Source organism: Bufo gargarizans, chromosome 10 (genome assembly GCF_014858855.1).
Source record: "Bufo gargarizans isolate SCDJY-AF-19 chromosome 10, ASM1485885v1, whole genome shotgun sequence".
In the NCBI taxonomy this organism is placed as follows: domain Eukaryota; kingdom Metazoa; phylum Chordata; class Amphibia; order Anura; family Bufonidae; genus Bufo; species Bufo gargarizans.
Genome location: NC_058089.1, coordinates 14627098 through 14649904, shown reverse-complemented (window position 1 = coordinate 14649904; position 22807 = coordinate 14627098). Strand labels below are relative to the sequence as shown.

At 54.9% G+C, this 22807-nt stretch overlaps 2 protein-coding genes across 2 annotated transcripts; both read right to left on the bottom strand.

Annotated features, from left to right (window-relative positions):
* Nucleotides 1–348: 348 nt before the first annotated feature.
* Nucleotides 349–22398, bottom strand: LOC122921148 (ATP-sensitive inward rectifier potassium channel 11-like). The gene is made up of 2 exons (XM_044271166.1): nt 22139–22398; nt 349–1904 (listed from the first exon to the last, which is right to left on the bottom strand). The coding sequence occupies exon 2, from the start codon at nt 1843–1845 to the stop codon at nt 676–678; it is 1170 nt and encodes a 389-aa protein (XP_044127101.1). The 5' UTR covers nt 1846–1904; nt 22139–22398; the 3' UTR covers nt 349–675.
* On the bottom strand, nt 20521–22271 carry LOC122921147 (ATP-sensitive inward rectifier potassium channel 11-like). The gene has a single exon (XM_044271164.1). The coding sequence runs from the start codon at nt 22077–22079 to the stop codon at nt 20910–20912; it is 1170 nt and encodes a 389-aa protein (XP_044127099.1). The 5' UTR covers nt 22080–22271; the 3' UTR covers nt 20521–20909.
* Nucleotides 22399–22807: the final 409 nt, after the last annotated feature.

Sequence of the window (22807 nt, the reverse complement as noted above, 5' to 3'; positions counted from 1 at the left end):
GCTCTCTCCGACAGGACCCTTGGCTCTCTCAGGCAGAGTTTCTGGCTCACATGGGCAGGGTTCTCGGCTAATGGGTGGCGCCCTCAGGTCACAGGGCCAGGACCCTCAAATCTCTCAGGCAGGGCCCTCAGCACCTGTCAGTAAGCTCAGGTTTCTTGTATGCCCCCCTAGTATATGTTATGTACAGTGCCCCAGAAGATAACGACATGGTACAGATGATGTAAATGATGGAGGAGCCGCTGTCATCAATCAATACATTTTATAAAATGAGAGCAAACATAGATATGAATGTGAAGCAGCTGCTGCAGAACCTCCCCCCCCCCCCCCCCCCCCCCCCCAGCCAGGAGCACTAAGTGCAGAACGAGACACGATGCAGCGAGGGAGCATCTGCAGTCACTGGGTATAAATAGCAGGAACATTTCCCCTCCCTCCCCCCACAGGAGGAATCTTAAGACATTGCTAAAACATCTATAGGTAGGCATCTGCATAGAACAGCAAGAGGTTAATAAATATAAAATCCTGAAAAACGTGAGGAGTCCAGCGCACACACACACACACACACGTCTCTACCGCCCCGTCTCTCCTGAGGGACTGTTGCTGCATAGAAGAGACCAGATCTGGAGAAGAAATAATTGCTGCATAGACACCAGATCTGGAGAGGTCATGGGTCCAGGGTCACGTTTGGTCCTCATCAAACAGTGTGAACTTTGGCTTTACCTTGACGGAGATGTTTCTTCTGCGGATGGTGCTCTTAGGGGAGAAGGAGCGAAGGTCCAGGTTACCGTGGTCTTCCTCCAGCTGCCTTGCTGTGCATGTCGGGGTGGGCACTTTGATCGTATTGCCAAATTTTGAGTAGTCCACCGAGTACCTGCCGTCTTCTTCTGCTATGGTGGGCACAAAGCGTTGACCCCACAGAATCTCATCAGCCAAGTATGATGTCCTGGCCTGGGTGGTCATTCCGGTGGTCTCCACCACCCCCTCCAGGATGACAATGATCTCCAGGTCTTGCTGGTGAGTGAGGTCAGTGGCGGAGATGTCATACAGTGGACTGTCCTTGGTGATGGTGTGGCAGATGATGAGTGGTGACACCAGAAAGATACCATTGGTACTGATGGGGTTCTCCATTTGGATATCTATCTGGTTGAGGGGCAGGACCTCTCCCTCCAGGCTGCTGGACTTCTTGACCACCTGCATGTGGATGGTGGCGCTGATGATCATGCTCTTCCGCAGGTCTCCAACCCTAAACATGAAGCAGAGTTTGCTGTTTCGTAGGGCAATGACGGCGTGCTTGCTGAAGATGAGGGTCTCCGCTCTACGGTGGGCCTGCGCCGTCTTCATGAAGATACAACCCAACATGATAGCATTGGTGACCAGACCTACAATGTTCTGAATGATGAGGACTAGGATGGCCAAGGGGCACTCCTCTGTGATCATTCGTCCCCCAAAGCCGATGGTCACCTGCACCTCAATGGAATAGAGGAAGGCAGCGGTGAAGGACTGGACGCTGGTCACACAGGGCACAAAGCCTTCCTCGGTGTAGTCCAGGTCACCATGGGCGAAGGCGATGAGCCACCAGATCATCCCAAAGAGCAGCCAGGTGCAGAGGAAGGACATGGTGAAGATGAGGAGGGTGTGATGCCACTTGAGGTCCACCACGGTGGTGAAGACGTCCAGCAGGAAGCGGCCCTGCTCCCGGATGTTCTTATGGGCCACATTGCAGGTCCCGTTCTTGGCCACGAACCTCGCCCTCCGCTCCTGCGCCCGGTACTTGGGCTCATTGATGTCCTCGGCCAGGCGGGTGGTCAGCACGTACTCCTCCGGGATCAGGCCCTTCCTGGCCAGCATGACTGCAGCCGCCCGCTGCCGGAGAGCTCTGCCCGGGCTGCTCGGACGGGGCTCCCCATCTGTGCACGCCAATCACAGGGCGGCGGGGGGTGAGGGGCCGGGCGCCAACACACGGAGCACCGGGGCACCTGGTACCTGAGGCCGGGGCACTCCGGGACCTCCAGCCGGTACCGCCGGGCGCAGCAAACACCGGAGCCGCGAGAGAAGGCAAACGGCTGCAAAACGACACCTGGAGCCGGTGCTGGAGTTCCGGGACGCGGCCGCCAGAGGGAGCAGCGAGGCCGGGAATGGCAGGTGCGGAGAGGAGCCCCGATGTGATCGCCCGAAGATATCCCCTAATCATGATAGGATCGGCTGAAGATATCCCCCCCAATCATGATAGGATAGCCCGAAGATATCCCCCCAATCATGATGGGATCGCCCGAAGATATCCCCCCAATCATGATAGGATCGCCCGAAGATATCCCCCCAATCATGATAAGATCGCCCAAAGATATCCCCCCAATCATGATAAGATCGCCCAAAGATATCCCCCCAATCATGATAAGATCGCCCAAAGATATCCCCCCAATCATGATAAGATCGCCCAAAGATATCCCCCCAATCATGATAAGATCGCCCAAAGATATCCCCCCAATCATGATAAGATCGCCCAAAGATATCCCCCCAATCATGATAGGATCGCCCGAAGATATCCCCCTCCCCATATAATCGCCCGAAACCCCCCCAATATGATCTACAGAAGATATCCCCCCAATCATGATATGATCGCCCAAAAATATCCCCCTTCCCCCTATTTTGTCCCCATAAAGTACTTTGCTTCTCCCCAACTATCTGCCCCCCCCCCCCCCCCCCCCCGTGTATCACCCATTCCTCATATATGTCCCGATACCCCCCCCTAATATCGGGGGTCCTCACTACACCTCTCCCCTGTATATCTCCGAGCCCCCGTGTGTGTCATGTATCCATCCTGCACACTTACTTGCTGGAATAGTGAGGGTTAATGGCAGGTAGTATGACACCCAGTATCCGCAGCCCTGAGCCTTGTGCTGACGAGAGATTAATCATTTACCCAGTGATCGCGTTACCCGGCGCTGAGCCGGAGCGGAGAGATGATGAGAGTTACAGTCACGGTTGGCGGTTGGCGATTCTGTCCGATGCCGCAGGCGGTACAGGGGGTCGGCAGGTCACGTGTGGCCACTAGGGGGCGTCCTGGAGCACAGGATGTCTGCACACATGGCGGCCTCTATGTATGCAGCTTTCACACTTGTCCATTGTGCCCCCTTCACATTAGTAATGCTCTCTGTGCCCCCTCCATAGTAATAAAGCCCTCTGTGCCCCCTTCACATTAATAATGCTCTCTGTGCCCCCTCCATAGTAATAAAGTCCTCTGTGCCCCCTCCACAGTAATAAAGACCTCTGTGCCTCCTCCATAGTAATAAAGCCCTCTGTGCCCCCTCCACAGTAATAAAGACCTCTGTGCCCCCTCCACAGTAATAAAGACCTCTGTGCCCCCCTCCACAGTAATAAAGACCTCTGTGCCCCCTCCACAGTAATAAAGACCTCTGTGCCCCCTCCACAGTAATAAAGACCTCTGTGCCCCCTCCACAGTAATAAAGACCTCTGTGCCCCCTCCATAGTAATAAAGCCCTCTGTGCCCCCTCCACAGTAATAAAGACCTCTGGGCCCCCTCCACAGTAATAAAGACCTCTGTGCCCCCTCCACAGTAATAAAGACCTCTGGGCCCCCTCCACAGTAATAAAGACCTCTGTGCCCCCTCCACAGTAATAAAGACCTCTGGGCCCCCTCCACAGTAATAAAGACCTCTGTGCCCCCTCCATAGTAATAAAGCCCTCTGTGCCCCCTCCACAGTAATAAAGACCTCTGATCGCCGCTGTCAAGTCTAGAACTTACCACCTCATAGAAACTGATTAAACTAGTTTGACATGACCGATCCCTCATGAAGCCATGCTGATATGGCGGTATTTGCTTATTTCCGTTGAGATGCTCTAATATAGCATCTCTCAGAAAACCTTCAAACAGTTTACCCACAACAGATGGGTATTATATATAATAATTATACAGAGGGGCCATTATATATAATAATTATACAGGGGGGGACCATTATACCATATTTTTCGCCCTATAACACGCACTTTTCCCCCCCAAAAGTGGGGGGTAAATAGCAGTGCGTCTTATGGGGTGAATGCTGCAATTTACAATGATACACAGCCGCCGCGATGCCGCACAGCGCGGTCGGCGGGTGTATCAACTGAGAGAGAGGAGGGGCTGGGGGCCGGCATCTGGATTAGGAATGACAGTGGGGACCGGTGCAGTCCCTGTATTCTATTGCACCGGCCCCGCTCACTGTTGTATAATATTATTTAATCTGTAGGCATTGTTAAAATATAATAATCATGTGTAATCCAGCTGTATTACTTACAACTAAGTTCCGTAGCAGAGAGGAGGGAGGGGGCAGGCTGGGAGGGCGAGCCCACTCCGCCCACTTTATGAATGAAGCAGGCGGCGCGGGCGCGTGATGTAGTGAGTGACACGTCGTCCTCCCGGCCTGCCCCTTCCCTCCTCTCTACGGAACTTAGCTGAAAGTAATACAGCTGGATTATACAGGATTATTATAGTTTAACAATGCCTATGGGTTAGATAATATTATACAACAGTGAGCGGGGCCGGTGCATTAGAATACAGGGACTGCACCGGTCCCCACTGTCATTCCTAATCCAGATGCCGGCCCCCAGCCCCTGTATTGGGGGTCATTCACACTGCAGAGACACTGTTATGGGGGGTTCTGTGGATGGCACATAGCATAAGATGCTATATATATGTGTCATCCACAGATTCCCCCCCCCCCTTAGCAGTGTCATCCACAGATCCCCCCCATAGCAGTGTCATCCACAGATCCCCCCCCCATAGCAGTGTCATTCACAGATCCCCCCCATAGCAGTGTCATCCACAGATCCCCCCCCCATAACAGTGTCATCCACAGATCCCCACCATAGTAGTGTCATCCACAGATCCCCCCCATAACAGTGTCATCCACAGATCCCCCCATAACAGTGTCATCCACAGATCCCCCCCATAACAGTGTCATCCACAGATCCCCCCCATAACAGTGTCATCCACAGATCCCCCCATAGCAGTGTCATCCACAGATCCCCCCCCCCCATAGCAGTGTCATCCACAGATCCCCCCCCATAGCAGTGTCATCCACAGATCCCCCCCCATAGCAGTGTCATCCACAGATCCCCCCCCCATAGCAGTGTCATCCACAGATCCCCCCCCCCATAGCAGTGTCATCCACAGATCCCCCCCATAGCAGTGTCATCCACAGATCCCCCCCCCCATAGCAGTGTCATCCACAGACCCCCCCCCATAGCAGTGTCATCCACAGATCCCCCCCTAACAGTGTCATCCACAGATCCCCCCCCTAACAGTGTCATCCACAGATCCCCCCCCTAACAGTGTCATCCACAGATCCCCCCCCCTAACAGTGTCATCCACAGATCCCCCCCCCCCCTAACAGTGTCATCCACAGATCCCCCCCCCCTAACAGTGTCATCCACAGATCCCCCCCCCCTAACAGTGTCATCCACAGATCCCCCCCCATAGCAGTGTCATCCACAGATCCCCCCCCATAGCAGTGTCATCCACAGATCCCCCCCCCATAGCAGTGTCATCCACAGATCCCCCCCCCATAGCAGTGTCATCCACAGATCCCCCCCCCCCCCATAGCAGTGTCATCCACAGATCCCCCCCATAATAGTGTCATCCATAGACCACCATTAGTTCAAAACCCACCAAAAGCACACCTTTTGGTTCAAAAACCTAGGTGCGTCTTATTGGGCAAAAAATATGGTATATTATACAGAGGAGCCTATATATATATAATATTTATACAGAGGGGCCATAATTAATCTCACGAGACCCGGCGCAGGAGGTCACGGTGATGTAATCGCGATCTCCTGCTTCATAGGCTTCTAGCCTGGCCTGAAGCTTATGAGGCAGAACAGAGGGGATGGGAGCCATAGGCTTCCATCACCCTCATTATAGTGCCTGCTGCCTGGCGCCCCCTACAATTTGGTGCCCGGGGCAACGCCCCCCCTGCCATGCTACGCCACTGCCTCGTGGGGTAAGAATGATTCTGAGAAATGTCAGGAATCAGCCCAGAACTACACGGGAGGACCTAGTCAATGACCTGATGAGAGCTGGGACCACCGTCTGAAAGATTACCGTTAGTAACACACTACGTCGTAATAGATTAAAATCCTGCAGGGCACGCACGGTCCCCCTGCTCACGCCAGCACATGTCCAGGCCCGTTTGAAGTTCGCCAATGACCATCTGGATGATCCAGAGGAGGAATGGGAGAAGGTCATGTGGTCAGATGAGACCAAAATATAACTTTTTGGTATCAACTTCGCCGTGTTTGGAGGAAGAAGGATAAGTACAACCCAAAGAACACCAAGCTGTGAAGCATGGGGGTGGAAACATACTTTGGGGGTGCTTTTTTTGTTAAGGGGACAGGACGACTGCACTGTATTGAAAGGAGGATGGATGGGGCCATGTATCGCAAGATTTTGTCCAACAACCTTCTTTCCTCAATAAGAGCATTGGAAATTGGTCGTGGCTGGGTGTTCCAGCATGGCAATGACCCGAAACACACAGCCAGGGCAACTATGCAGTGGCTCCGTCAGAAGAATTTCAAGGTCCTGGAGTGCCCTAGCCAGTCTCCAGACCTGAACCTAATCGAAAATCTTTGGAGGAAGCTGAAACCTAATGTAGCCCAGTGACAGCCCCGAAACCTGAAAGATCTGGAGAAGATGTTATAGAGGAGTGGGCCAAAATCCCTGCTGCAGTGTGTGCAAACCTGGTCAAGAACTACAGGAAACGTCTGACCTCTGGAATTGCAAAGGTTTCTGTACCAAATATTAAGTTCAGTTTTTCTATTGTATCAAATACTTATTTCATGCAATAATGAATTGTTGAAGCCCCTTTTGATGTTATTCCAGCACTCAGTCTTTTTGGGTCTGAGTCTATCAGCATGGCACATTGTGACTCTTTGCAAAAACCCTCCAAATCTGTCAGATTGCGAGGGCATCTCCTGGGCACGGCCCTCTTCAGATCACCCCCACAGACTGCGAGGGCATCTCCTGGGCACGGCCCTCTTCAGATCACCCCCACAGACTGCGAGGGCATCTCCTGGGCACGGCCCTCTTCAGATCACCCCCACAGACTGCGAGGGCATCTCCTGGGCACGGCCCTCTTCAGATCACCCCCACAGACTGCGAGGGCATCTCCTGGGCACGGCCCTCTTCAGATCACCCCCACAGACTGCGAGGGCATCTCCTGGGCACGGCCCTCTTCAGATCACCCCCACAGACTGCGAGGGCATCTCCTGGGCACGGCCCTCTTCAGATCACCCCCACAGACTGCGAGGGCATCTCCTGGGCACGGCCCTCTTCAGATCACCCCCACAGACTGCGAGGGCATCTCCTGGGCACGGCCCTCTTCAGATCACCCCCACAGACTGCGAGGGCATCTCCTGGGCACGGCCCTCTTCAGATCACCCCCACAGACTGCGAGGGCATCTCCTGGGCACGGCCCTCTTCAGATCACCCCCACAGACTGCGAGGGCATCTCCTGGGCACGGCCCTCTTCAGATCACCCCCACAGACTGCGAGGGCATCTCCTGGGCACGGCCCTCTTCAGATCACCCCCACAGACTGCGAGGGCATCTCCTGGGCACGGCCCTCTTCAGATCACCCCCACAGACTGCGAGGGCATCTCCTGGGCACGGCCCTCTTCAGATCACCCCCACAGACTGCGAGGGCATCTCCTGGGCACGGCCCTCTTCAGATCACCCCCACAGACTGCGAGGGCATCTCCTGGGCACGGCCCTCTTCAGATCACCCCCACAGACTGCGAGGGCATCTCCTGGGCACGGCCCTCTTCAGATCACCCCCACAGACTGCGAGGGCATCTCCTGGGCACGGCCCTCTTCAGATCACCCCCACAGACTGCGAGGGCATCTCCTGGGCACGGCCCTCTTCAGATCACCCCCACAGACTGCGAGGGCATCTCCTGGGCACGGCCCTCTTCAGATCACCCCCACAGACTGCGAGGGCATCTCCTGGGCACGGCCCTCTTCAGATCACCCCCACAGACTGCGAGGGCATCTCCTGGGCACGGCCCTCTTCAGATCACCCCCACAGACTGCGAGGGCATCTCCTGGGCACGGCCCTCTTCAGATCACCCCACACTGCGGCACCCTTACCCGACTGCGAGGGCATCTCCTGGGCACGGCCCTCTTCAGATCACCCCCCACAGACTGCGAGGGCATCTCCTGGGCACGGCCCTCTTCAGATCACCCCCACAGACTGCGAGGGCATCTCCTGGGCACGGCCCTCTTCAGATCACCCCCACAGACTGCGAGGGCATCTCCTGGGCACGGCCCTCTTCAGATCACCCCCACAGACTGCGAGGGCATCTCCTGGGCACGGCCCTCTTCAGATCACCCCCACAGACTGCGAGGGCATCTCCTGGGCACGGCCCTCTTCAGATCACCCCCACAGACTGCGAGGGCATCTCCTGGGCACGGCCCTCTTCAGATCACCCCCACAGACTGCGAGGGCATCTCCTGGGCACGGCCCTCTTCAGATCACCCCCACAGACTGCGAGGGCATCTCCTGGGCACGGCCCTCTTCAGATCACCCCCACAGACTGCGAGGGCATCTCCTGGGCACGGCCCTCTTCAGATCACCCCCACAGACTGCGAGGGCATCTCCTGGGCACGGCCCTCTTCAGATCACCCCCACAGACTGCGAGGGCATCTCCTGGGCACGGCCCTCTTCAGATCACCCCCACAGACTGCGAGGGCATCTCCTGGCACGGCCCTCTTCAGATCACCCCCACAGACTGCGAGGGCATCTCCTGGGCACGGCCCTCTTCAGATCACCCCCACAGACTGCGAGGGCATCTCCTGGGCACGGCCCTCTTCAGATCACCCCCACAGACTGCGAGGGCATCTCCTGGGCACGGCCCTCTTCAGATCACCCCCACAGACTGCGAGGGCATCTCCTGGGCACGGCCCTCTTCAGATCACCCCCACAGACTGCGAGGGCATCTCCTGGGCACGGCCCTCTTCAGATCACCCCCACAGACTGCGAGGGCATCTCCTGGGCACGGCCCTCTTCAGATCACCCCCACAGACTGCGAGGGCATCTCCTGGGCACGGCCCTCTTCAGATCACCCCCACAGACTGCGAGGGCATCTCCTGGGCACGGCCCTCTTCAGATCACCCCCACAGACTGCGAGGGCATCTCCTGGGCACGGCCCTCTTCAGATCACCCCCACAGACTGCGAGGGCATCTCCTGGGCACGGCCCTCTTCAGATCACCCCCACAGACTGCGAGGGCATCTCCTGGGCACGGCCCTCTTCAGATCACCCCCACAGACTGCGAGGGCATCTCCTGGGCACGGCCCTCTTCAGATCACCCCCACAGACTGCGAGGGCATCTCCTGGGCACGGCCCTCTTCAGATCACCCCCACAGACTGCGAGGGCATCTCCTGGGCACGGCCCTCTTCAGATCACCCCCACAGACTGCGAGGGCATCTCCTGGGCACGGCCCTCTTCAGATCACCCCCACAGACTGCGAGGGCATCTCCTGGGCACGGCCCTCTTCAGATCACCCCCACAGACTGCGAGGGCATCTCCTGGGCACGGCCCTCTTCAGATCACCCCCACAGACTGCGAGGGCATCTCCTGGGCACGGCCCTCTTCAGATCACCCCCACAGACTGCGAGGGCATCTCCTGGGCACGGCCCTCTTCAGATCACCCCCACAGACTGCGAGGGCATCTCCTGGGCACGGCCCTCTTCAGATCACCCCCACAGACTGCGAGGGCATCTCCTGGGCACGGCCCTCTTCAGATCACCCCCACAGACTGCGAGGGCATCTCCTGGGCACGGCCCTCTTCAGATCACCCCCACAGACTGCGAGGGCATCTCCTGGGCACGGCCCTCTTCAGATCACCCCCACAGACTGCGAGGGCATCTCCTGGGCACGGCCCTCTTCAGATCACCCCCACAGACTGCGAGGGCATCTCCTGGGCACGGCCCTCTTCAGATCACCCCCACAGACTGCGAGGGCATCTCCTGGGCACGGCCCTCTTCAGATCACCCCCACAGACTGCGAGGGCATCTCCTGGGCACGGCCCTCTTCAGATCACCCCCACAGACTGCGAGGGCATCTCCTGGGCACGGCCCTCTTCAGATCACCCCCCACAGACTGCGAGGGCATCTCCTGGGCACGGCCCTCTTCAGATCACCCCCACAGACTGCGAGGGCATCTCCTGGGCACGGCCCTCTTCAGATCACCCCCACAGACTGCGAGGGCATCTCCTGGGCACGGCCCTCTTCAGATCACCCCCACAGACTGCGAGGGCATCTCCTGGGCACGGCCCTCTTCAGATCACCCCCACAGACTGCGAGGGCATCTCCTGGGCACGGCCCTCTTCAGATCACCCCACAGACTGCGAGGGCATCTCCTGGGCACGGCCCTCTTCAGATCACCCCCACAGACTGCGAGGGCATCTCCTGGGCACGGCCCTCTTCAGATCACCCCCACAGACTGCGAGGGCATCTCCTGGGCACGGCCCTCTTCAGATCACCCCCACAGACTGCGAGGGCATCTCCTGGGCACGGCCCTCTTCAGATCACCCCCACAGACTGCGAGGGCATCTCCTGGGCACGGCCCTCTTCAGATCACCCCCACAGACTGCGAGGGCATCTCCTGGGCACGGCCCTCTTCAGATCACCCCCACAGACTGCGAGGGCATCTCCTGGGCACGGCCCTCTTCAGATCACCCCCACAGACTGCGAGGGCATCTCCTGGGCACGGCCCTCTTCAGATCACCCCCACAGACTGCGAGGGCATCTCCTGGGCACGGCCCTCTTCAGATCACCCCCACAGACTGCGAGGGCATCTCCTGGGCACGGCCCTCTTCAGATCACCCCCACAGACTGCGAGGGCATCTCCTGGGCACGGCCCTCTTCAGATCACCCCCACAGACTGCGAGGGCATCTCCTGGGCACGGCCCTCTTCAGATCACCCCCACAGACTGCGAGGGCATCTCCTGGGCACGGCCCTCTTCAGATCACCCCCACAGACTGCGAGGGCATCTCCTGGGCACGGCCCTCTTCAGATCACCCCCACAGACTGCGAGGGCATCTCCTGGCACGGCCCTCTTCAGATCACCCCCACAGACTGCGAGGGCATCTCCTGGGCACGGCCCTCTTCAGATCACCCCCACAGACTGCGAGGGCATCTCCTGGGCACGGCCCTCTTCAGATCACCCCCACAGACTGCGAGGGCATCTCCTGGGCACGGCCCTCTTCAGATCACCCCCACAGACTGCGAGGGCATCTCCTGGGCACGGCCCTCTTCAGATCACCCCCACAGACTGCGAGGGCATCTCCTGGGCACGGCCCTCTTCAGATCACCCCCACAGACTGCGAGGGCATCTCCTGGGCACGGCCCTCTTCAGATCACCCCCACAGACTGCGAGGGCATCTCCTGGGCACGGCCCTCTTCAGATCACCCCCACAGACTGCGAGGGCATCTCCTGGGCACGGCCCTCTTCAGATCACCCCCACAGACTGCGAGGGCATCTCCTGGGCACGGCCCTCTTCAGATCACCCCCACAGACTGCGAGGGCATCTCCTGGGCACGGCCCTCTTCAGATCACCCCCACAGACTGCGAGGGCATCTCCTGGGCACGGCCCTCTTCAGATCACCCCCACAGACTGCGAGGGCATCTCCTGGGCACGGCCCTCTTCAGATCACCCCCACAGACTGCGAGGGCATCTCCTGGGCACGGCCCTCTTCAGATCACCCCCACAGACTGCGAGGGCATCTCCTGGGCACGGCCCTCTTCAGATCACCCCCACAGACTGCGAGGGCATCTCCTGGGCACGGCCCTCTTCAGATCACCCCCACAGACTGCGAGGGCATCTCCTGGGCACGGCCCTCTTCAGATCACCCCCACAGACTGCGAGGGCATCTCCTGGGCACGGCCCTCTTCAGATCACCCCCACAGACTGCGAGGGCATCTCCTGGGCACGGCCCTCTTCAGATCACCCCCACAGACTGCGAGGGCATCTCCTGGGCACGGCCCTCTTCAGATCACCCCCACAGACTGCGAGGGCATCTCCTGGGCACGGCCCTCTTCAGATCACCCCCACAGACTGCGAGGGCATCTCCTGGGCACGGCCCTCTTCAGATCACCCCCACAGACTGCGAGGGCATCTCCTGGGCACGGCCCTCTTCAGATCACCCCCACAGACTGCGAGGGCATCTCCTGGGCACGGCCCTCTTCAGATCACCCCCACAGACTGCGAGGGCATCTCCTGGGCACGGCCCTCTTCAGATCACCCCCACAGACTGCGAGGGCATCTCCTGGGCACGGCCCTCTTCAGATCACCCCCACAGACTGCGAGGGCATCTCCTGGGCACGGCCCTCTTCAGATCACCCCCACAGACTGCGAGGGCATCTCCTGGGCACGGCCCTCTTCAGATCACCCCCACAGACTGCGAGGGCATCTCCTGGGCACGGCCCTCTTCAGATCACCCCCACAGACTGCGAGGGCATCTCCTGGGCACGGCCCTCTTCAGATCACCCCCACAGACTGCGAGGGCATCTCCTGGGCACGGCCCTCTTCAGATCACCCCCACAGACTGCGAGGGCATCTCCTGGGCACGGCCCTCTTCAGATCACCCCCACAGACTGCGAGGGCATCTCCTGGGCACGGCCCTCTTCAGATCACCCCCACAGACTGCGAGGGCATCTCCTGGGCACGGCCCTCTTCAGATCACCCCACAGATTGTCAATCAGATTCAGGTCTGGGCTCTGGCTGGGCCATTCCAAAACTGCAATCTTCTTCTGGTGAAGCCATTCCTTTGTTGATTTGGATGTATGCTTTAGGTTGTTGTCATGCTTAAAGATGAAGTTCCTCTTCATGTTCAGCTTTCTAGCAGAAGCCTGAACATTGCAGTGTTGAGTAAAGGCAGCAGCTGATGATGATGAGTTGCAGAAGCTGAATCGTGGTCAGAGACAAGCCACAAGTCGTTATCAGATAGTAGTGCAGTACAAAGGATCAGACAAGCTCAGGGTCAGACAGGTCCAGTGGCAAACAGACCACCATTGCTATTACTGATAGTAACTCAACACTCAGGCAACTTCCTGGAAGAGGAAGCTGCTATTTAACCTGGAAATCCCGCCCAGGGGCCGTGCTGGAAGACAGGAAGTACACGCCCCTGGCAGCATAAATGACAGGAAGCCCCCCCCCCCCCCAATGGTACGCGAGCATGGGATGGAGCATGGAGGCAGCGTGGCCGGAGGACATGTTTGGCAGGCACACGCTTGCCATATCTGGCGGAGACAGCAGATATGACAGGTGAGAATACATGGGGTCAGTCATCAAACTGGTGTAAAGTAGAACTGGCTTAGTAGCCCATAGCAACCAATCAGATTCAATTTTTCATTTTTAACAGCTCTTTTGGAAAATGAAAGGTGGCATCTGATTGGTTGCTATGGGCGATGAGGCCCGTTCTACTTTACACCAGTTTGATGAATGACCCCCACAATCTCTGAACGGGAAGCCCTCCTGTCCTTTGGTTATGGTGGGCAGCTTGTAGCTTACAGTGTTCCCACCACATGCAGAGGAGGCTGTAGCCAGATTAGCGATAATTACCTTCTTTGCCACAGTCCTTTCTGTCGGCTAAACCTTCTATAGATCTTTCCCCTTCTGAGGGCTGGTACAGAAGATGTTTGTGGACTGTAGCGGGGTGGCATCTACCTCCAGTAGCTGCTCGGAGGTGTTTACTCCTCAGCAGGCAGCCATGGACTCCAGAACCTTCCTCCCCGGATGGAGCCGGCCCTGACTAGTTACATGGCGCCAGCGTGGAGGCATCATAAGCATAAAGTGGAGCAGTGTGTCTGTGGGGCAAAGCGGCTCCTGCTCAGCAACCCAGTCTGCAGTATAGGACAAGTAAGATGTGGGGGGCAACCTGAGGGACTGACACACTGGGTAGGTACAAAGAAGTAGCTGCATAAGGACTGATTCACATGTATCCACTCTGTAGCACGCTCGGTCTATTGTATTTGGCAGCATCTATAATACATACAGTTTCATTGCTGTGTGCATCGTGCAAAATGCCACAAGGATGCCCACTGAGACTATCGCCCAAGGGCCCACATGAACCTCGAGCCGGCCCTGTGCTTCCTCCCCAGACTACGATGGTGTAGAAAAACACACCGGCCATTGCTGAGCGGTAAAATACCTTGAAGGACTTCTTCAGTTTCTTCATCGAATACAGGTGACTTGCACCTTTCTTGTATATTTTGTCTGTGACAGTCAATTTATCATCAAGGTGGACCCCCAGATATTTCATAGGTGGACGTCCCATGTGACCGAGGACATGTCCTTTAGCAAGGAGCTGCTGGCCACAGTTGTCTGTGCTTTATGTGTTACTGCTATACTTGTGTTTTTTTTTGAGTGGATTCCTTGGACCTCGGCTTGCTTTGTATACTACCCCTCTGCCTGACTATTTGGACCTGCTGTGACTTCCTGGTGGACTACTTAGCGTGGTACATTTCTGGATTCTGGTTACTGTTTTGGCTTTAGATTTGATTCTCCGGGAATTGACTTGTACGACTCTGCTCTTATCCGTTTGGCTCTGTTCTGATTCTGACCCATTCTGCCAGTATCTGCTCTGTGTACCTGTCACTACGTTTGGTATTATGTCCCTGCTTTGTTTCCTGTAGGCCCCTGCACTTAGGAGGATACCACCATCCAGATCGTGCAAGCAGGTAGGGACAGTTTGGCCTCACTGATCCCTAATGTCACGGCTTGTTGGGTCCAAGTGCTCAGGACACACCTAAAAAATTCCTTGGGGGATGTAGTTCCCAAAATATGGTCATTTTTGGGGGGGTTTCCACTATAGGGGTGCATCAGGGGGTCTTCAAATGAAACATGGCACCTGAATATTGTCCCAGTGAAATCTGCCCTCCATAATCCATCCTTCCCTCCTGAGCCCTGCAGTGTGCCCATGAAGCAGTTTACGATACTATCGGATAGTAAGGTTGGGCCCACCTAGAGGCTGGGCCCCGCAGTCAGAAGCGCATTGCTTCTATACGTCTCTGATACATGGGGCTAACTAGCTGCAGACTATCATCAGGAGGTTTTCTCGTATGACCAGTCCGCCAGGTCAGTAATATTCCGATGCATCCATCACAGAGTACAAATAGTATGACGAGAATAACTGGTTATCAGTGCCTGGCTCCGCTCATCACTCCTATCATCCGCTGCCATGCTGTGCATCACGTCAGCACTCCTGGCAGCAATGTGATAGCTGGGCAGGATATTATTGGAGCGGTGTCCTCTTCTAGCTCTGCACGTGGTCAGTAGTGATGGAGAAAACATCTGCCGGGACGGTTCACGAACGCAATCAAATGTTCGCGAACCGCAAGTTTGCGGCAGGTCCAATTCATTTTAATTGCAGACGAACCTGAAAAACCTTCAGCTCATATTTGCAGCCAATAAATAATTACTAGAACTGCACAGATAGTCGCACAACACGGACAGTGACACCAGATGTGTTATTCGAATTTGCGATCTCCATTTATTATTTTTTTTTATGCGAAATATCGGCAATATAATTTTCGCGTACGCGCATGCGCAAATGCACTATAAAGAAAGTATATTGGTATATAACTCCCCGCTTCACTCAGGTTTTTGGGGGCGACTGGTAAATCACACCAGTAGAAATGGTTTGTTCCAGTAGCGTTTGTCCCTCTATATAGCTGCGGTATCGCAGCAGAACCGCACACGACTGCCGCACAATACAGATGCGCTATAATATACCGTCTAACATAGAAAGTGTATTATAACATTGTACAAGGAAGGCGATCCATCAGAATATACATGAAGATAAAACGTAACCTTTAATAGTGTTACTATGAGGGTCCATTCACACGTCCGTAAGTGTTTTGCGGATCCGCAAAACACGGACACCGGCAATGTTCATTCCGCAATTTGTGGACCGCACATCGCGGCACTATAATAGAAAATGCCTAATCTTGTCTGGCATTGCGGAGAAGAATAGGTCATGTTCTATTATTTTGCGGAAACGGAAGCACAGATGCGGATGTGCGGATGCGGACAGCACATTCCAGCCCCATTGAACATGAGTCTGCATCTGTTCCGCAAAATTGTGGAATGGATGCGGACGTGTGAATGGAAAATATATCTCTCAAAATGAAAATAAATGAAATTATGAAAGTTAAAGGGTTTCTGCACTTTGTTTAAACTGATGATCTGCCCTCTGGATAGTATCAGCTAGCGGGGGCGGGGCTAAGCTTAATCAAGTGAACAGAGCTTAGCCCCGCCCAGGCCAGCTGATACTAGTCGTGACGTCACTCGGCCAGCGGTAAACAGCGAGAAGGCCGCACCGCTGCTGGAACGCCGCTGCCTTCTAAAACAGCTGATCGGCGGGGGTCCCAGGTGTCGGACCCCCGCCGATCAGATGCTGATGATCTATCCAGAGGATAGATCATCAGTTAAAACAAAGTGCAGAACCCCTTTAAGCAAAAAGCATAGATGTGGTCGGCAATAACAAGTGCTCGGCGGCACCAAATCAGAAACCATACGTCCTACCACAATCCGGGGGGCTCCAGTGCACATCGCTGAATCCCGGAGGGAAGGCAAAAAAACATCTATCTCTGGGCTAGATGATGACTGTCCCTGTCCCTACAGGGGGGGCTATTCTGGCCCTGATAGCCTAACCACAGACCACCCTGATAAGAGCGACCCCGTCAGGAACCTTACCCTATATAAAAATGGCCCTAGTAACCCCCAGCCCCTGACTTCCAGGTGATCACTATTTAGAGCTAGGTGTTCTTGACTCATTATAAAAGTATATTATAAGTATATCGCACCCCTCTGTGTATCACACTTATCGATAGCGCACCTATACCAGTCCTTACAATGACTTTTGTGGCCCTATTAGCCAGCGTTTGGTGTCCCTAACAGCCTGTCCCTGCTCCACACAGCAGCCTCTCCCTACACTGGCAAAACACTGAATGTAAAATGGCGGCCAGATCGGGTCTATTTATAAGGTAGGGGGTATGTCCATGTGCTGAAACGTCTCCATTGGCTGTCCTGTCCCACCACTAGAGGGAGCTCACTACATACAGATTATACAGCCACCACTAGAGGGAGCTCACTACATACAGATTATACAGCCACCACTAGAGGGAGCTCACTACATACAGATTATACAGCCACCACTAGAGGGAGCTCACTGCATACAGATTATACAGCCACCACTAGAGGGAGCTCACTACATACAGATTATACAGCCACCACTAGAGGGAGCTCACTACATACAGATTATACAGTCCTCACTAGAGGGAGCTCACTACATACAGATTATACAGCCACCACTAGAGGGAGCTCACTACATACAGATTATACAGCCACCACTAGAGGGAGATGATTACCTACAGATTATACAGCCACCACTAGAGGGAGCTCACTACATACAGATTATACAGCCACCACTAGAGGGAGCTCACTACATACAGATTATACAGCCACCACTAGAGGGAGATGATTACCTACAGATTATACAGCCACCACTAGAGGGAGCTCACTACATACAGATAATATCAATATATCACACCGCGCTCTCCCCAGACTCTGCCAGCCCACTATCACACAATGAAGGTGTCGCCAATAAATAACACAGGCTTTAGGTAATTACCTGTTCCTTAGCGCTTCCTCTGTGTCTTACTTTTTCTTCTGAGTGAACTAATGTGGTGCTAGATGTTGGGCTAAGATTACGGCTCACGCCCCGGCCGGTGGCGTAATGCCGAGTGTATAATTTGTACCTCGCGCTGTTCCCAGGCAGATGGTGACGTCACTATACAGACTACGGTGAGTCGTAGGTACCAGAATTGCTATCTACGCATTTCGGACAGTACGCTGTCCTTCGTCAGGAAAAGGAATTCGGCGACGCTGTTGTCTATGTGTTGTCTTCCCTGCATTTTCCTAGCTAAGGGTTTGTCGACCAGTTGTCCCTTGTCGCTAGGACTTGCGAGGCAGAGACAGGGGTGAGGGTGGAGTTCAGTGGTCACTACCCCACCCCCTGTGTGTGTGACAGAATAACAGGCCCACATTACCACTGTTATCATGAACCCTTTGGTTACCGACGAAGCATGTTTCTAAGGTTCAGGGTTAGGGGAGAAACTCCATTTACATGAGTCAGGACAGAGTGCCTCCACTCCGCATGTATCTAGTCATCATATGGAGCCTCAGATTAAGCTTCCTGAACCGGCTGTGTCTGATAGGGGTGTCCAGTTTGTGTCGAGATTTTGGAGAGCCTTCTGTCAGAGGTGCCAAATCTCATTGTCCTTCTCGTCTGCCTATCATCCTGAGAGTAACGGGCAGACGGAACGACTTAATCAGTCTGTGGAACAATTTCTCAGGTCATATGTCTCTGGTGATCAACAGTTGTGGGTTAAATACCTTCCTTTGGTAGAATTTGCGATTAACAACCACGTTAATTCCTCCGCTGGTGTCTCCCCGTTCTTTTGTAACTACGGCTTCCATCCTGGTTTTCATTCTGGGTCATCTGTCTCCTCGTCTAACCCTGAGGCAGATAAGGTCTCATCTGAACTGTGCACAGTTTGGGCCCGGATTCAGACGAACCTAGAGAAGGCTCAAAATAATCAAAGCTAATAAGAGACGTTCTAGGCGGATGGATTTTCAGGTTGGGGATCAGGTGTGGCTGTCCTCTAAGAATGTGCCTCTCAAGGTGGCCTCCAAAAGGTTTGCACCTTGTTTTATAGGTCCATACGAGATTATGGAGGTAATCAATCCAGTGTCTTTTAGATTAAGGTTACCTGATCCAATCCACATCCATGATGTCTTCCATAAATCTCTGCTGAAAAGACATGTTACTCCTTGTTCCTTCGCAGCCCGCAGCCCGCTCCGCCGCCAGTACTGGTTAATAATTGAGGAATTTGTGATTTTACATTTTTTGGATGTTAGGAGAGTCTGCAACTCTTTACAGTATCTAGTACACTGGAAAGGCTATGGACCGGAGGAAAGGTCCTGGGTACCAGCTAAGGATGTTCACGCCACTAGGCTTTCATTTAGGATATCCTGGGAAGCTGTCGTCTGGGGCTTTGGGTCCGCTGGCCCTGCGTGGAGGGGGAAGGGGGGGTACAGTTACGATGCGCTCTGTGCATGGTTCCAGGAGGCGGGGACGGCCAAGGCATGCTCGTGTCATCAGCGCACCCAGCATCACCTGTTCCCGTGGGAACCACACTGGGGCTGAGATTGCGGTGCGTGTCGATTCGCTTTCCCAAGGTGCAAGTGATGTGCTGCTGATATGAGCGCAGGGTCTGGAGGAAGTCCTTACTGTTATACATGATGCACACTCCGTTTATACTGAACCATCTGGGCCACTTCGAGGATCTCATCACCTCCGGGGAAACCTGCCTTGTCCACAATGTGGTATATGGCATATGAGCCGACTGCTCTGCCTGGACTGAAGGAAGCGGGGCCCTCGGTAAGGAATTTAATAATGAGATCAACCGGCTGGTGACCCTGGAAAGGGGAGTGCGTGGGAGCAAACAGCAAGTTTATTAAACTGCGGCTCCCCTGGAGTGACACATCGGGACTCATGTCCAGGGAACTGGTGAGATGCGGAGGACTATATCCAGCTTTGTCCTGATTCCCATCTTCTGCCCCTAGTGGGTATTACTATGGTTCGCATTTCTTTTCCTCAGAGGGGTCTGAGGGCACGTGAGGCCGCTTTAGGGGTGTAAAGTGATGCCCTTGGGGGTCAATAAGCTTATGGTATCTAAGAGGGAGGCAGTCCACACAGATCTCATGACTGGAGGACATCTACATCATTACTGGGGACTCTCGTAGGGTTTGTGCTCTAAAGTTTTGTTTAAGGGTTCATTTGTAGGGGTTGATGGGGATGTTTTTCTTGTGTTTGAAAATCTAAAACTTTACTTAATCTTACACTTTAACAACTCACCGATCTGCAGACACACAAACCGATTTTCCAGTTGATGGAATCTTTAGTGGAGAGGGTTCTCACAGCACATCTCACATGTAGGCCAGGGGGGTGCTGCTCATATGGAGTATGGGGCACAGATGATTGTTCATACCTTATACAGTTTGCATCGGGATGTGTGAAGTTCTTTTAATAGTGCACACATCCACCCTCAGCTCTCGTAGGAAGGAGCCTCAACTCTCTCGGGCAGGGTTCTTGGCTCACATGGGCAGGGCTCTCAGCTTTCATGGGCAGGGCCCTCAGCTAATGGGTGGCACCCTCAGCTCTCTCGGGCAGGAGCCTCAGCTCTCACTGGCAGTGCCCTCAGGTCACGCGGGCGAGACCCTTAGCTCACTTGTGAAGGGCCCTCAGCACCGGTCAGTAAGCTCAGGTTTCTTGTATGCCCCTTCCCCCAAGTATATGTTATGTACAGTGCCCCAGAAGGTAACGACATGGTACAGATGATGTAAATGATGGAGGAGCCGCTGTCATCAATCAATACATTTTATAAAATTTTATAAAATGAGAGCAAACATAGATATGAATGTGAAGCAGCTGCTGCAGAACCTCCCCCCCCACCACCCGGGAGCACTAAGTGCAGAACGAGACGCGATGCAGCGAGGGAGCATCTGCAGTCACTGGGTATAAATAGCAGGAACATTTCCCCTCCCTCCCCCCACAGGAGGAATCTTGAGACATTGCTAAGACATCTATAGGTAGGCATCTGCAGAGAACAGCAAGAGGTTAATAAATATAAAATCCTGCAAAACGTGAGGAGTCCAGCGCACACACACACACACACACGTCTCTACCGCCCCGTCTCTCCTGAGGGACTGTTGCTGCATAGAAGAGACCAGATCTGGAGAAGAAATAATTGCTGCATAGACACCAGATCTGGAGAGGTCATGGGTCCAGGGTCACGTTTGGTCCTCATCAAACAGTGTGAACTTTGGCTTTACCTTGACGGAGATGTTTCTTCTGCGGATGGTGCTCTTAGGGGAGAAGGAGCGAAGGTCCAGGTTACCGTGGTCTTCCTCCAGCTGCCTTGCTGTGCATGTCGGGGTGGGCACCTTGATCGTATTGCCAAATTTTGAGTAGTCCACCGAGTACCTGCCGTCTTCTTCTGCAATGATGGGCACAAAGCGTTGACCCCACAGAATCTCATCAGCCAAGTATGATGTCCTGGCCTGGGTGGTGATTCCAGTGGTCTCCACCACCCCCTCCAGGATGACAATGATCTCCAGGTCTTGCTGGTGAGTGAGGTCAGTGGCGGAGATGTCATACAGCGGACTGTCCTTGGTGATGGTGTGGCAGATGATGAGTGGTGACACCAGAAAGATACCATTGGTACTGATGGGGTTCTCCATTTGGATATCTATCTGGTTGAGGGGCAGGACCTCTCCCTCCAGGCTGCTGGACTTCTTGACCACCTGCATGCGGATGGTGGCGCTGATGATCATGCTCTTCCGCAGGTCTCCAACCCTAAACATGAAGCAGAGTTTGCTGTTTCGTAGGGCAATGACGGCGTGCTTGCTGAAGATGAGGGTCTCCGCTCTACGGTGGGCCTGCGCCGTCTTCATGAAGATACAACCCAACATGATAGCATTGATGACCAGACCTACAATGTTCTGAATGATGAGGACTAGAATGGCCAAGGGGCACTCCTCTGTGATCATTCGTCCCCCAAAGCCGATGGTCACCTGCACCTCAATGGAATAGAGGAAGGCAGCGGTGAAGGACTGGACGCTGGTCACACAGGGCACAAAGCCTTCCTCGGTGTAGTCCAGGTCGCCATGGGCGAAGGCGATGAGCCACCAGATCATCCCAAAGAGCAGCCAGGTGCAGAGGAAGGACATGGTGAAGATGAGGAGGGTGTGATGCCACTTGAGGTCCACCACGGTGGTGAAGACGTCCAGCAGGAAGCGGCCCTGCTCCCGGATGTTCTTATGGGCCACATTGCAGGTCCCGTTCTTGGCCACGAACCTCGCCCTCCGCTCCTGCGCCCGGTACTTGGGCTCATTGATGTCCTCGGCCAGGCGGGTGGTCAGCACATACTCCTCCGGGATCAGGCCCTTCCTGGCCAGCATGACTGCAGCCGCCCGCTGCCGGAGAGCTCTGCCCGGGCTGCTCGGACGGGGCTCCCCATCTGTGCACGCCAATCACAGGGCGGCGGGGGGTGAGGGGCCGGGCGCCGCCACCCGGGGCACCTGAGGCCGGGGCACTCCGGGACCTCCAGCCGGTACCGCCGGGCGCAGCAAACACCGGAGCCGCGAGAGAAGGCAAACGGCAGCAAAACGACACCTGGAGCCGGTGCTGGAGTTCCGGGACGCGGCCGCCAGAGGGAGCAGCGAGGCCGGGAATGGCAGGTGCGGAGAGGAGCCCCGATGTGATCGGCCGAAGATATCCCCCCAATCATGATAGGATCGCCCGAAGATATCCCCCCAATCATGATAGGATCGCCCGAAGATATCCCCCCAATCATGATAAGATCGCCCGAAGATATCCCCCCAATCATGATAAGATCGCCCGAAGATATCCCCCCAATCATGATGGGATCGCCCGAAGATATCCCCCTTTCCCATATTATTGCCCTAAAATATCCCCCTCGATATGATCGCCTGAAAAATATCCCCCCCCCTCTCCCGATATGATCGCCCGAAAAATATTCCCCCTCCAATATGATCGCCCAAAGATATCCCCCCAATCATGAAAGGATCGCCCGAAGATATCCCCCCAATCATGATAGGATCGCCCGAAGATATCCCCCCAATCATGATAGGATCGCCCGAAGATATCCCCCCAATCATGATAGGAT

Excerpts from the sequence above, each read along its gene's own strand:
- LOC122921147 (XM_044271164.1), bottom strand. The coding sequence starts at position 22,079 with ATGCTGGCCAGGAAGGGCCTGATCCCGGAGGAGTATGTGCTGACCACC.
- LOC122921148 (XM_044271166.1), bottom strand. The coding sequence starts at position 1,845 with ATGCTGGCCAGGAAGGGCCTGATCCCGGAGGAGTACGTGCTGACCACC.